The sequence below is a fragment of the Sinocyclocheilus anshuiensis genome, unplaced genomic scaffold, assembly GCF_001515605.1.
Source record: "Sinocyclocheilus anshuiensis isolate Anshui unplaced genomic scaffold, SAMN03320099.WGS_v1.1 scaffold55, whole genome shotgun sequence".
Taxonomy (NCBI): domain Eukaryota; kingdom Metazoa; phylum Chordata; class Actinopteri; order Cypriniformes; family Cyprinidae; genus Sinocyclocheilus; species Sinocyclocheilus anshuiensis.
The window spans coordinates 552,183-566,887 of record NW_015549647.1 but is presented as its reverse complement, the minus strand read 5'-3'; the positions used below and the strand labels follow the sequence as shown (position 1 = coordinate 566,887).

Here is a 14,705-nt window from a genome sequence, read left to right as displayed (position 1 = left end):
ATAAATGAATATTCTCTTAATGTGAGACTGTGATTTGTGAATGTACACCAAGTTTGAATATACACCAATAACTTTAATACTGAATACCCAAGAAACCGTGTAGTATACTCTAGAACTAATCTCTATGAAAAGTTTATAAAGTTTATTTTCCACTCTACAGCTGAGCTGTGCCTAGAAGACTACAACAAGTACCGCTTCCTGACAAATGGAAATGTAACTATCCCTGGACAACAGGATAAAGAATTGTTTGCTGAAACCATAGATGCCTTCAGGATTATGGGCATCCCTGAGGAGGAGCAGACAGGTATAGAGACTCAAAAAAGACACTATTTCATTTGTAGTTCTTCTGCAGTGCGTTTAATCGCCTAAAGGTGTGACGTCTTTCATGAATCAGGGAAAAGTTTGCCAGTTTCTCATGATGGACTCTGTTGAACCATACAATGTAGTTATTGTGTTATATTGACTGAATTTGAAGTTTGGTGTGTCTTTCTGAGGGTTGATGTGTTGGTTATTTCCTTGTCTGAGGAAATGTAATGTGTTTGGTTATCATGTCCCAGGTCTTTTGAAGGTGGTTTCTGCTGTACTGCAGCTGGGAAACATGAGTTTTAAAAAGGAACGCAACTCTGACCAAGCCTCCATGCCCGATGACACAGGTTTAAATTTCTTCATTAACATGCACTACAAATTAGTCCCAGTTTGGTTTTATTCTTTCATGTTATACTCTGTTTATTCTAGTGTGAAATCAGTCATCTTTTTTGAGTTCTCAATGTCCATTTTCTCATTTATCAGCGGCCCAGAAGGTGTGCCACCTCTTGGGCATGAACGTGACAGATTTCACACGTGCCATTCTCATGCCACGCATCAAAGTGGGTCGTGATTACGTTCAGAAGGCTCAGACTCAAGAGCAGGCTGAGTTTGCGGTGGAGGCTTTGGCCAAAGCCATGTATGAGAGACTGTTTCGCTGGTTGGTTATGCGCATCAACAAAGCTTTAGACAAGACCAAGCGTCAGGGAGCTTCTTTCATTGGAATCCTGGATATCGCTGGATTTGAGATCTTTGAGGTGTGAAAGGGTTGTGGAAAAGATTTTAAATTTTCCAGAGGTTTTATTTTGTGAGTGTCTTCATTCTAATGGACCATTTTGGTTTAAAATTTGCTTTCTTTCTCTGTAGCTGAACTCTTTTGAGCAGCTCTGCATCAACTACACCAACGAGAAGCTTCAGCAGCTGTTCAACCACACCATGTTCATCCTGGAGCAGGAGGAGTACCAGCGTGAAGGCATCGAATGGAGCTTCATCGACTTCGGCCTCGACCTGCAGCCCTGTATTGAACTCATTGAGAAGCCTGTAGGTTTATCCTTTCCTCTTCAAACTTTGTAGAATACTTTTCTAGTCTCAAACCCTCCTTCGTTCCTTGATTTTCCTTTCTTTTTTCCCCCTTGATTCCTTTTTTCCCCCTTCCTCAGACTGGTCCTCCAGGAATCCTGGCTCTGTTGGATGAGGAGTGCTGGTTTCCCAAAGCCACAGACAAATCCTTTGTGGAGAAAGTCGTTCAGGAATTGGGCAACAACTCAAAATTCCAGAAACCCAAGAAGCTCAAAGATGATGCTGACTTCTGTATCATTCACTATGCTGGCAAAGTAAGAGCCATTATGGGTCTTAAACACTATTTGAACAAGATTAGTTTCTCATATGTTTGTAAAGTAATTGATACTATGGAGGTCTGTATCATGAAGTCACACTGGATCGGCAATGTCTGTGGAAATTGCTGAGGTGGGCAAGTGAACGCATCACAACGTTATAATGTTCAGTATGAAAAATACATTTCGACATTTACATGCTCTAGAACATTACATTTCCCTCACCTCCTCGTATAAAACTAAAAACAAAAGGGCTTAAGAGGAGATACCTTATTGGATGTTATTTTTAAAAGTGTATCATGTATGTGTCTGTCCGGTCTTCTACAGGTTGATTACAAGGCAAATGAATGGCTAATGAAAAACATGGACCCTCTGAATGACAATGTAGCTACTCTTCTCAACCAATCATCGGACAAGTTTGTGTCTGAGCTCTGGAAGGATGGTATGTGACTTTATGGAAAGCTGATTAACCAGAGTGATTTTAATGGTTTGTAATCGGAGTATGGTTTCGGATGTCACTAATGTCTAACAAGTTTTGACGACAATCCACCTGCTACATTGAGCTTTTGTTTGTCAGGCTTTTAGGTCGTCATAGAGAAAAGTGAGTCTGGTTCTGCCAGTGTGTAATATGCAGGTGGTCTGCTATTGTTCATCCTGGACACTAAAAGACTCCACAGATAAACATAAGTTGTCTTAACTCTTATATTGGTTTCCTGCATAATGGGTGTTGTTTTTCATTGCTTTCATCAGTGGATAGAATTGTGGGATTGGATAAAGTGGCCGGAATGGCTGAATCCTTGCATGGAGCCGTCAAGACTCGTAAAGGAATGTTCCGTACAGTAGGACAACTGTACAAGGAGCAGCTGACAAATCTGATGACCACTCTCAGAAACACCAACCCTAACTTTGTCCGATGCATCATCCCCAATCATGAGAAGAAGGTATGAAGAGAAAAGTCTTCAAAACATTTGTACAGCCTAATGGCTCATGTTCCTTTTGAGGCCTCTAACAATTTAAGTCATTGCTTTTCTCCTTTAGGCTGGTAAATTGGCACACCATCTGGTTCTAGATCAACTAAGGTGTAATGGAGTTCTAGAAGGAATTCGGATCTGTAGACAAGGGTTCCCCAACCGCATCGTCTTCCAGGAGTTCAGACAAAGGTATTTGGATTTTCATGAATGCTAAGTATTCGGACTGCTTATATACCATGTAGCAGGAAAAAGATTTGCTTCAGTTTGACTATTTAGTATCTATAGACTTCTTAAACATTTTATTGTACAATTCCGGTTTTAATGCAAGTAGAAAACTTTTTTTTATGAAGTATGCTCACTTCAGGGACTTGTTTAGTAAGATTTTTACCAGTAAAGATTTTGGATTCATGCGTTAATTTAACTGCTGTATTTTTGTTTGCTTTTTATTTTGTTTGTATTATTCCAATTCAGTTTTTGCCACGAAGATGGCCTTAGACGCTGACATGTCAAAAAAAAAAAAAAAAAAACTATTACTACTGTATAGACTACTGAAATTATCATAGTCTCTAATTTATTCTCCCCTAATATAATTTCAGATATGAGATCCTCACACCAAATGCCATCCCCAAGGGCTTTATGGATGGAAAGCAGGCCTGTGTCCTCATGGTAAGAGTTAATGCACACTGTTATGTAACTCCTCAGCTTTGACAATTGATACTTTTTATTGAAAACTTAAGTTGTCGATCGCATATAATTTTGTTTCTCTCTCTCTCTCTCTCAGATCAAAGCCCTGGAGCTGGATTCTAACTTGTACCGTATAGGTCAGAGTAAAGTGTTCTTCAGGGCTGGAGTTCTTGCCCACCTGGAAGAGGAGAGAGATCTGAAGATCACTGATGTCATTATCACTTTCCAAGCCTGGTGTAGAGGCTATGTCGCTAGGAGGTAGATGCTTTTAAATAATTAATTTAGTAAAAATAACTTTTCCATGACACTACAGCTAGGACAGACTGAAGTGTTAAAAATGACTTTAGCTGCTTGTTTTTAGGGATGCGCCGATATTGATAAGCTGCCAACTTTATAAGTGATTTTGAAATGTCTTGGACAACAGATGTCTGTAAGGTGTTAATTGAACAGGACTGTTTGACAATGACAAATTGGGGTTTGATTTACGTAGAGCATTTGCCAAGAGGCAGCAGCAGCTGACAGCCATGAGGGTGATCCAGAGGAACTGTGCAGCCTACTTGAAACTCCGGAATTGGCATTGGTGGAGACTCTTTACCAAGGTACACATCCAGATTCATAAACCTGTATGTTTATTAGATCAATAAGAGATCTAAAAACCGTGTGTCCACTTTTCTCTTTTCAGGTGAAGCCTTTGCTGCAGGTGACCAGACAGGAAGAGGAAATGGTCGCTAAAGAAGAAGAGTTGGTTAAGATGAAGGAGAGACAGCAGCAGGCTGAAGACCAGCTGAAAGAGTTTGAGGCCAAACAACAGCAGGTATATATGGTGGTGGTGTGTTTCCTCTACTTCAAGATGATGGTTTATTCTTTCTTGGTGTCCATAACCTTGTCAGATTTTTCCCTGTTAAAGTTAAACACAGAGAAGATGGCACTGCAGGAGCAGTTGCAGGCAGAGACGGAGCTGTGTCAAGAGGCTGAAGAGATGAGGGGACGTCTTGCTGCACGCCAGCATGAGCTGGAGGAGATCCTGCATGACCTGGAGTCCCGCTTGGAAGAAGAGGAGGAGAGAGTCTCTCAGTTTCAGATGGAGAGGAAGAAAATGCAACAGAACATCACGGTGAGACGGCAAGTTTGATAAAATGGTTTGCATTTGGGAGATCAGTGCTTTAGAGCTTAATATTGAAACTACTCTTTACTTGTAATTTAAAAACCTAAAATCCTTTCCCAGGATCTGGAGCAACAACTGGATGAGGAGGAAGCAGCCAGACAGAAGCTGCAGTTGGAGAAAGTCACCATGGATGCTAAGCTGAAGAAGATTGAGGAAGAAATTATGGTTCTTGATGACCAAAACACCAAACTTAACAAGGTCTAACAAAAATGTTATGCTTTTAGATACATCATCAATGAAGTAGTTTCAATTCACAATTCGGTAATTGGGGGTGGGAAAGGAATTTAACAGAATCCGAATTAGGTTTATTTGCTAAGTGTGTGGGGGGGTTGAGGGGAAAATTGAATCTTCACTGTGCTGAGAAACTTTTTTTTTTTTTTCCTCAGCTTTTCAGAGTAGCTTCTCATCTCCCTATTCAGTGTGTTTTTGGTCTGTTTGTACAGGCCCTTTGGCCTGGCGAAACTGTTTGAGTTTTGCACTGAACCAAGGTCTGTCATTGTTAAATGTTAAATAAGTCCTGGTTGGAACACGCATGTCCTCACAGAAACTGATGTAGGAGGTCACCGTGTCAGTGAGCTCATCCATATCAGTGGCTGCAGCCTCAAAAACACTCCAATCAGTGCAGTCCAAGCAGGCTTGTAAGTCCCGCTCTGCTTCATTAGTCCATCTCTTTACAGTTCTCACTACAGGCTCAGCAGATTTAAGTTTCTGTCTGGAGGCTGGTAGAAGTTGAACCAAATGGTGATCAGAGTCCCAGAGCTGCTCTGGGGACAGAGTGGTATGCATCCTTTAAAACCGTATAGCAGTGGTCCAGTATATTGCTGTCTCTTGTGGGACATGTGATGTGCTGTCTGTATTTAGGCAGTTCACGGGTGAGATTAGCTTTATCAAAATCACAGAGAATTACAATAAAAGAGTGGGTAACGCCGCTCTGTGTGTGTGATCTGATCAGCCAGCTCTTCTAGCAATGTATGCACTCACCAGAATAAACGAGGAAAACTCCCTCAGCAAATAAAAAGGCTTGCAGTTAATAAAGAAAGCTTCCACATTTGGGCAGCACATCTTTAAAACTGTCATGTCTGTACACCAGCCTTCACTGATATAAAAACATGATACACCGCCTCTCGTTTTCCCAGATTACTCCGTGTTTTATTTGCTAGGGAGCAGAGATTCACCAGATGAATGCTCGGCAGCGCAGTCCTAAAGTCCACTGTCGGAATTTCACGAGTGCACCAGCGTGCTTCCCTCATTTGCGTCGCTTGGAGCGCTTGTATAGGATCGCAGCTCCTCTGACTATAATGTCCAGTAAAACGTCTCAATGCCCAAAAGTTGGCAAAAAGTTATTTGGTGTGCTATTTCTGATGTCTAGGAGTTCATCCCTAGTAAAGCTGATTGGGAAAAAGTTACTAAAAACAGGACAAACAAAAATGGTACAAGTACCAAGGAGCTACAAACTGAGGCAGCCATGCGTGGTGCCATCTTGTTCAAATATATGTCAAAAAACCTGCTTCTGATTCTACCATATGATTCTGGCCCCGGACAGTTTGACTAATGCTACACAAAACAAATGTTGTAGTAGTATTTAACTACCACTACAATAACTTTCCCCAAAAAATGCATTTTAAGCGAGTGACTTTTCTGAATAAGAACCAATTCTCGATTTCCAACCAGAATATAAAGTCTGTCATCTCTTCAACCCACCTACAGGGACTGCACAAGGTGCCCGTTTATCTGCTGCACAAACTATTTAGTGCTTGTCCTGATAGTTGTGTGTGGGTATTTGTGCTTGCAGGAGAAAAAGCAGCTAGAGGAGAGAATTTCTGAGTACACCACTAACCTGGCTGAAGAGGAAGAGAAATCCAAGAGTTTGCAGAAACTCAAGAACAAACATGAAGCTATGATTACAGACCTGGAGGGTAAGTGTTTTCAGGACCCTTTATAAGATTTTTTTTTTTTTTTTTAAACTCTATTTGCAACTCTATTTGTTATGTTGCAGTGTTCTCTTTTCTCCATCTCGGTACAGCTTTGCTTCTTTTTTTCCAGTTTTTATATTCTCTTTGACATGTTAAATGACCACTCACTCTCCTTTATGCTCTCAGATCGTTTAAGGAAGGAAGAGAAGCAGAGGCAAGAGTTGGAGAAGAGCAGGCGGAAGATGGAGGGTGACTCGACAGAGTTGCATGATCAGATTGCAGAGCTGCAGGCTCAGATAGCAGAGCTCCGTGCCCAACTGGCCAAGAAAGAGGAAGAACTCCAGGCTGCACTAGCAAGGTGAGTAAAACTTGTAACACAAAATCAGGGGTTACTGGAGAATTAGCATTGAACTTTAATTTCATCTGTCCATCACTTCCACTTTTGTCATTTAACACTTTCCCTTAGTAACATATTTTTAATTTCTAACTAAATTTGTGCTTGGTTTTTATTGTATTTGTGATATTTGCATTTTATAATTTAATTTTTGCCATAAAAATAGCCCCATATGCTTACGTGGCATTAAATAAAATTATACTACTAGCTACATTTTTGTAATTTTTTTTCTTTCTTTTTTTTCACTGTAGGATTGAGGAGGAAGCTGCACTTCCACTTTTGTCATTTAACACTTTCCCTTAGTAACATATTTTTAATTTCTAACTAAATTTGTGCTTGGTTTTTATTGTATTTGTGATATTTGCATTTTATAATTTAATTTTTGCCATAAAAATAGCCCCATATGCTTACATGGCATTAAATAAAATTATACTACTAGCTACATTTTTGTAATTTTTTTTTTTCTTTTTTTTCACTGTAGGATTGAGGAGGAAGCTGCGCTTAAGAACGCTGCCCAGAAGAACATTCGTGAGTTGGAGGCCCAGCTCTCAGAGCTGCAGGAAGATCTGGAGCTGGAGAAAGCTGCTCGTGCTAAAGCAGAGAAACACCGCAGGGACCTGGGAGAGGAGCTGGAGGCTCTGAAGACTGAACTTGAGGACACACTGGACTCTACTGCTGCTCAGCAGGAACTCAGGTCAGCCATGAGGAAAACTGACTGGGCTAGTGAAGACCTGACTTGAGATTTTGCTTTATCAAATAATCTGAACTTTTGTGTTTAATTTATGACTGGTAATTACAGTTGAATTATCTGTGATCGTAATTCCACAACGGTAGCATGCCATTCTTATGGGAAAAGGAAGGTACTGCACTATCCTATATCAGCTTTAAGATTATTCTCTTTCTATCTGAAGGGCAAAGAGAGAGTCTGAAGTGGCTCAGCTGAAGAAGACTCTTGAAGATGAGGCTCGTTCACATGAACAGATGCTAGCTGAAGTGCGACAGAAACACAACCAGGCCTTTGAGGAGATCAATGAACAGCTTGAGCAGGCCAAAAGGGTGAGACCATGTGCCTCTCCTAAACCACCAAGGCTGTTAATGATGCTGCTTTGAAAATTAGGAAATGGAAATCCTGCCAAAAGTTTTTTTTTAAGTGCTGATCCTATGAGTGTTTCTTGATTGAAAAGGTGGCGCTATGATTGAAATATATGGCAATGTTGCATCATGTATGTATTTAGCACTCCTAGCACTTTTTAGGAAAAGAGTTATTTAACCAGTTCATTTTAAGGTAGTGTTTCTGAGAAGTGTACATTTTCTTTCCATCCACAAAAGCAAACTGCAGAAAAATGCTGACTAACTTTCACTGTTGGATCCCTCAGAGTAAAGCATCTGTGGACAAAGCTAAACAGGCTCTGGAGAGTGAACGCGGTGAACTTCAGATCGAACTTCAGTCATTGTCACAAGGTAAAAACGAATCAGAGCACCGCAGGAAGAAAGCAGAATCGCAGCTCCAGGAGCTCCAGGTCAAACATGGAGAGAGTGAGAGACAGAAACAGGAACTGGCCGATAAAGTGTCAAAGATGCAGGTATTGAAACTAAAAGGATCTTGTAGAGGTACTTGGATAATTGCACATTTTAGTGGAAATTCGTGCCTACTCGAAAAATCCTATTATTTTATGTGTCAATGTTTAGGTGGAGCTTGAAGCTGTTCAAGGTACCCTGAGCAAAGTGGAGAGCAAATCCATCAAAGCTGCAAAAGATTGTTCTACTGTTGAATCTCAACTTAAAGACACACAGGTACAACTTGGTCACGCACTATTGTGCACTTATCATTAGAGGTTGCTGAGTGACCTGAGTGTCCCGCTTGCCCTAACATCAATGGTGAACTTTCAAATATTTGATTGTGTTTTACCAGTGTTGCTGATAATAATAAAACTTTATTCTGTTTTGAAATTTTTTATTTTCTCTGTGGTTAGGCGTTACTGGAGGAGGAGACCAGGCAGAAGCTTGCACTCTCCACTCGTGTTCGGCAACTGGAGGATGAACAGAACAGCCTGAAAGAGATGCTGGAGGAGGAAGAGGAGGGCAAGAAAAATTTTGAAAAGCAGCTGCACACTGCTCAAGCTCAGGTGCGTACGCCATTGAGTCTGTGGACACATTCTTCTGGATGATGATGCTGGTCTAGGTGCAGTTTGTGTTTGAGAACTGTTTTTATTGTTTTTGCTTCTCAGTTGGCAGATATGAAGAAAAAGGTTGAGCAAGAGGCCCAGAACCTGGAAAGCATGGAGGATGGGAAAAAGAAATTGCAGAGGGAGGTGGAAAGCTTCATGCAGCAGTTGGAAGAAAGGAATTCTGGGTACGATAAACTGGAGAAGACCAAGACGCGTCTGCAGAGAGAGCTAGATGATGTCCTGGTAGACCAGGCTCATCTGCGTCAGACCGTTCAGGAGCTGGAACGCAAACAGAAAAAATTTGACCAGGTAGAGAACTGAGTTTGTCTGTAAATGGAGCAGAAATGTATTTTCTATGAATGGAAAAGATATGGATATTTTGAATGCTACTTCTCTGGGTGTTTTTTTTTGACAGTTTAATCACTTTCACAGTCTTGCAATCTTTTAAAGTGATAAAATACCTCAATTTGTGTAGATGCTGGCGGAGGAGAAGAACATCTCTCAGAAGTACGCTGAGGAGAGGGATCGTGCTGAGGCAGAGGCCCGTGAGAAAGAGACCAGAGCCCTGACTCTGACTCGAGAGTTGGAGGCCATTACTGACTTGAAGGACGAACTGGAGCGGGTCAATAAGCAGCTCAAAACCGAGATGGAGGATCTGATGTCATCCAAGGATGATGCTGGAAAGAGTGTATGTGAAACTGAAGCGTTACATGTGTAACATGTATTTTAAGACCACAGCTCTCTTCCAAAACCTAATAAGCTGCCAAACTAGACAGCAATTGTCTTTACAACATGCTAACTGTTTTGGAACCGAGCTAATATTGTCTTTACCAAAACATTTGTTAATTTGAATTCTAAAGATGTCAGTTTGCTAAAAATGGCAGTCATGGTTTCTTCTTACCCCTTATCTTAGTTGTGCGCAATCTTTTGCTCTTTTCTTTTAAGGTACATGAGCTTGAGCGGGCGAAGCGAGGAATGGAACAGCAGTTATTGGAAATGAAGACTCAGCTGGAAGAGCTGGAGGATGAACTGCAGCTCACAGAAGATGCCAAACTGCGCCTGGAGGTCAACATGCAGGCCATGAAGACTCAGTTTGAGAGAGACCTTCAGAGCAGAGATGAACAGGGTGAGGAGAAACGGAAACAGCTAGTCAAACAGGTATGTGCTCACCTGCCTGACCTCTTCAGAACAGTGTTAATCCATGAGATGCTGATGCATGTTGGGGAAACTGCGAGAATACACATCTACTGATATTATGCTTGAATATGTCAGGTGCGTGAGATGGAGATGGAGCTTGAGGATGAGAGGAAACAACGGGCTCAGGCCGTATCTGTGCGCAAGAAGCTTGAGCTGGATCTGTCGGAGTTGGCTGCTCAGATCGACAATGCCAACAAGGCTCGAGATGAGGCCCTCAGACAGCTCAAGAAACTACAGGTATTCACATACACATTCTGCATGAGCATGGGCATCCCTTTTGTATTAAAGTGGTGGGGACATTTCTGGTTTCAGGAACCAGAAATCAGATCTGTACTTTTGCATGTGGAATAAAATAATTAGAGCACATGCAGTAACCATGGTATCAGTGTCATTTCCTCTCTTGCTTTGCAGGCCCAGATGAAAGATCAGATGAGAGAGTTTGAGGATCTGCGTCTGTCCAGAGATGAGGCTCTTAACCAGGCCAAAGAAAACGAGCGCAAGATCAAGAGCATGGAGGCTGAGATCATGCAGCTGCATGAGGTTTGTCTTGTTGGATCAGAATTGTGCTGCAGCTAGGGTCAATTTAATTGTTTGTTAGTTTAGAAGAATAGGATTCTTTATAAAATGGTATGCATGTGGAAAACGTTTCCTCCTTTTTTTTTTTTTTTTGTGTCTCTGTAGGATCTGGCTGCTGCTGACAGGGCAAAGAGACAAATCCAACAAGAACGAGATGAACTGCAGGATGAGATCAACAGCCAGAATGCCAAGAAGTGAGTTACCTGCTGTCATTGTGATGTATTGTCTGGTAGCGTATCCTGCACCAGACAGTTAGTCCTAGAAAATCGAAGTGTATTTTGTATCTCACAGTGTTGGGTGGTTTAAATGGTGGGGTTTTTTTCTTCCCACCTCTGTCAGCTCACTGAGCAGCGATGAGAGGAGGAGACTGGAGGCACGTATTGCTCCGCTTGAGGAGGAACTTGAGGAGGAACATCTCAATGTGGAACTGGTCAATGATCGACTGAAGAAAGCGACACTGCAGGTAGAGTACAGAGAGCTTCATGAGATGACAGCTGAGATTTGGGAACACTTCAAATGGTGTTCATCATGATTCTCTGTGGCTTTATTTTGGTTTAACGTCAGGCTGAGCAGGTTACAGTGGAGTTGTCTGCAGAGCGTGGTAATAGCCAGCGTCTGGAGGGTTTGCGCTCTCAGCTGGACCGCCAGAACAAGGACCTAAAGCAGAAGCTTCAGGATTTAGAGTCAACTGTGAAGAGCAAGTACAAGTCCACTATTGCTGCTCTGGAGGCCAAGATCCCACAGCTTGAAGAGCAGTTGGATATTGAGATGAAGTGAGTGATGATGGATGGTGTATGTTATTGGCAGCAACTTTCAAACCCACACAGATACCGGCATAATATACAGATATCATTATTATATAATAAAGCTCATTCTGATAAAGCTCATTCTGATTCTGAGATATCATTATGGACTTGCACAGCATAATTACACCTCAAATCCCCCAATAGCATTTCAGTTGTCAGCTTGTGTTGTAAGGTCTTTATTTTACAGTATTTTAACATGATGCAGCGTTCCTCCATGACTGTCAGTGATTTACTTTGCGTCTCTAAACCAAACTTAATTTACTTCTTGTCAGGGAGAGGCAGCAGTCCACTAAACAGGTGCGGCGTATGGAGAAGAAACTCAAAGAGATCTTACTGCAGGTTGACGATGAGAGACGCAATGCAGAACAATTCAAAAATGAGGTAGGTTGTGCAATTAATTTATAATGCAGTAAGCTTGTTCAAACTACTGCAAAGCCAAGGCAGAGTCTTAATTTGATCTTTATACATTCTCAATCAAAGGTGATTTGATCCACTTGTACCTCCTACAGCTCATTTAAATTCAAGACCTCTTTTGTTGCTGTCTTTATTACTAGTTAATGTTCCTATTTAATAGTCACAGTTTTACTCTTAATGGTGGACAGCTGAAATGTAAGTATCGTTATAACTCCGTATTTTGAATGCTATTAATAATAATCTTCCTCTTTGTGAGACTGAGAAGCTGAACACTCGTATGAAGCAGTTGAAGGGGCAGCTAGAGGAGACTGAGGAGGAAGCGGCTCGAGCTAACGCCTCCCGCAGGAAGCTGCAGAGAGAGCTGGAAGATGCCACAGAGTCTGCTAATCTTATGAACCGAGAGGTCAGCACCCTAAAGAACAAACTCAGGTGCGTACTCTGCTGCTTTGTTATAGTCATGGTACTGTATCATTCTTCCACAAACGTTGGTTTTAAAATGAGAAATTACTGACAAATCGGTCTGAAACACTTGTTTAAATTTGTGTGCCACATGTTAAGTGTTTTATATAACTTATGTTTGTCTAATTCAGGCGGGGAGATTTCACTGTCAACGTACGTCGTACAGCTGGACGCTCAGGTGTGGATAGTGATGAGGAGAACAGTCTAAAAAGTGATGGGTCCGAGCCAACTCCTGAGTAAATTTCAGCGTATCAAAGCTGAGCCTATGGGTATTACAGATGAGGATCTGTTATTTGCCACCAAGTTTATAGTTTAAATGAAATTTGTATGCTTTGAGGGCAACTGTATCCTTAATCAAAATCTCAAATATGTAAAAATCTGCTTTAAAACATTGAAAATTTTCAATGTTTTAAAGCAGATTTTGAGCCAAACAATTATTCAAGCCATAACTTTGCGTCCAAGATAAACAACAAAAAAAATGTAGGATGAAGAAAAAAAAAAAAACTTTCATTTTGCCACTTATCAAACTTTATCTTTCCAGTGAAACTGAAACCGTTCATTTGGCGTAATTTGTCTTGCCCTGTTGATAACTGCCTTACAATGCATTTGAATAAATATTGGCTATTTATATTTTACATGGAAGACAAAGTATTCATCCATTTTCAAAGTAAATTAAATGTTGGGAAATTTTTATAATGGGAAGAAATTTCCTTATTCAATAATAATAAATGATCCAGGATTTGCAGGAATATTACCCATCAGCCAAAGAGATTAATCTTAGTTATTTTGTTTCAAGAGCACTTCAGCACCAATTAAGCCTTTTTCCTAATAGATTCACTGGCACCTTTCCACCTCTTCTACTGTTTTTAAAATTAAGACTGTTTGCCTTAATTACATAAAATATTATTAAAGTTTGAGAGTTCTCAGGATTTGTACACCACGTATTACTGCAAACAATTTTTTTTTTTTTTCTTGTTTTTGAAGTTCAAACTTTAGGTGGTGGGGTGTGTAAAAGTTTTCATTTGTACTCTACCTTTTATTTTTTTGTATTCAATTTTAAATGTTTGCTAAAATGATTAATCTGTCATACAGTATTTGTCTGCATAATACATTATACTATATATTTTTCCTGCTGTATGTTTCTAACCCTCCATTTGGAGAATCTTGATGGGCCTATAAATTGTCAAGCTTCAGTGCAATGGTAGTGGACTGACTGTATTTGGAACAATTGAAAATATATTTTCCTCACTTTTAATGTCACATACTGTTTCAGTGCATCTGATTAAAGCTTTGTTTTTTTGTACCCTCAATTTTACCTCTAATTCTTCCAAACACAGCAGTATTTCATTATAGATGAGATTTTCTTAATGAATAAAGTGATCAAATGGTTAAAGATTTGTGCTGATAACTGAAAGACTGTAGATTAAAACTCTATAAAGGCACATTCATAAAATATTTATAATAAAATGGTTGCAGTGCTTCCCACAGGTTTGAAATATACTTGCAGTGGTAGCCAGGTGGAAAATCCTCCTATTACTACCCACAGCACAAAAATGGTTTACTACATGTGACAAATATTGTGTGATCCTTCATTTTTATTTATTGAAATTAATTTCAATTACATGGGCTACTATTACTTTTAATTACATACTCCTATGTGTTGTAAATTATGCAAAATTACAGCATTTAAATGGTACAGTTCTCCTTGCTTTGTCATATAGTGTCTCTCAGTGAATGGGACACAAATTTTACTGATACTAGTAAAATCTATATATTGAATAATATGTCAACTGTTCTTTGACTGTTCTTTCTGTGGGAAAGCATCCCAGCCAGAAACTACAATAGTTTACTATGAATTAAATGGAAATTGAATTAAATTACAATTGTATTTATTGTGTAACCAAAATACCAATAATGCCCAGGAAAAAAAAAAACACTTAACGTGTGACTTTTAATTATAAACAAGCCCGAAATACACCAGGACTCTTATTTTGAAATGTTTATACTATTGCAGGCTGAACCTTCAGATGAGAGATAAAATATGCATTCTTACCACCGTCTAGAACGTATATAAAGGTCATAAAGTAGACATTGTCATAATTCATCAACTCGAGTTCATAATCACTTGGCATAAATATGCGCTATTTATTGATTGAGAATCACTTTGAAGCAGTCTGAAGCGCTGTTGCGCAATAGTGTCTAGAATGCGCAACAGCGCCGCCTTATGACCACAGTCTATGCTTATGACACTACAACGAGCTCTAAAACTCATCAATCAAATGACCAATACCAGTAATAAAGTCCAGTCCCTATTAATATGT

At 40.1% G+C, this 14,705-nt stretch overlaps 1 protein-coding gene across 1 annotated transcript in view; it reads left to right on the top strand.

Annotated features, from left to right (window-relative positions):
• The window catches only part of LOC107659966 (myosin-9-like), a 21,156-nt gene extending 7,468 nt beyond the window's left edge, over positions 1–13,688 (top strand). Inside the window, exons 10-41 of the mRNA XM_016449099.1 lie at positions 161–304; positions 558–653; positions 790–1,061; positions 1,171–1,344; positions 1,464–1,637; positions 1,965–2,079; positions 2,388–2,578; positions 2,676–2,797; positions 3,205–3,274; positions 3,390–3,550; positions 3,783–3,891; positions 3,975–4,106; positions 4,200–4,406; positions 4,518–4,655; positions 6,250–6,373; positions 6,557–6,728; positions 7,246–7,458; positions 7,676–7,820; positions 8,141–8,347; positions 8,454–8,558; positions 8,738–8,890; positions 8,993–9,241; positions 9,408–9,620; positions 9,878–10,090; positions 10,205–10,366; positions 10,541–10,669; positions 10,811–10,899; positions 11,045–11,168; positions 11,270–11,478; positions 11,784–11,892; positions 12,182–12,354; positions 12,516–13,688. Of these exons, the coding sequence (XP_016304585.1) occupies positions 161–304; positions 558–653; positions 790–1,061; positions 1,171–1,344; positions 1,464–1,637; positions 1,965–2,079; positions 2,388–2,578; positions 2,676–2,797; positions 3,205–3,274; positions 3,390–3,550; positions 3,783–3,891; positions 3,975–4,106; positions 4,200–4,406; positions 4,518–4,655; positions 6,250–6,373; positions 6,557–6,728; positions 7,246–7,458; positions 7,676–7,820; positions 8,141–8,347; positions 8,454–8,558; positions 8,738–8,890; positions 8,993–9,241; positions 9,408–9,620; positions 9,878–10,090; positions 10,205–10,366; positions 10,541–10,669; positions 10,811–10,899; positions 11,045–11,168; positions 11,270–11,478; positions 11,784–11,892; positions 12,182–12,354; positions 12,516–12,624 (5,003 nt within the window). The 3' untranslated portion in view covers positions 12,625–13,688. The remainder of the gene's footprint in view (positions 1–160; positions 305–557; positions 654–789; positions 1,062–1,170; positions 1,345–1,463; positions 1,638–1,964; positions 2,080–2,387; positions 2,579–2,675; positions 2,798–3,204; positions 3,275–3,389; positions 3,551–3,782; positions 3,892–3,974; positions 4,107–4,199; positions 4,407–4,517; positions 4,656–6,249; positions 6,374–6,556; positions 6,729–7,245; positions 7,459–7,675; positions 7,821–8,140; positions 8,348–8,453; positions 8,559–8,737; positions 8,891–8,992; positions 9,242–9,407; positions 9,621–9,877; positions 10,091–10,204; positions 10,367–10,540; positions 10,670–10,810; positions 10,900–11,044; positions 11,169–11,269; positions 11,479–11,783; positions 11,893–12,181; positions 12,355–12,515) is intronic.
• Positions 13,689–14,705: the final 1,017 nt, after the last annotated feature.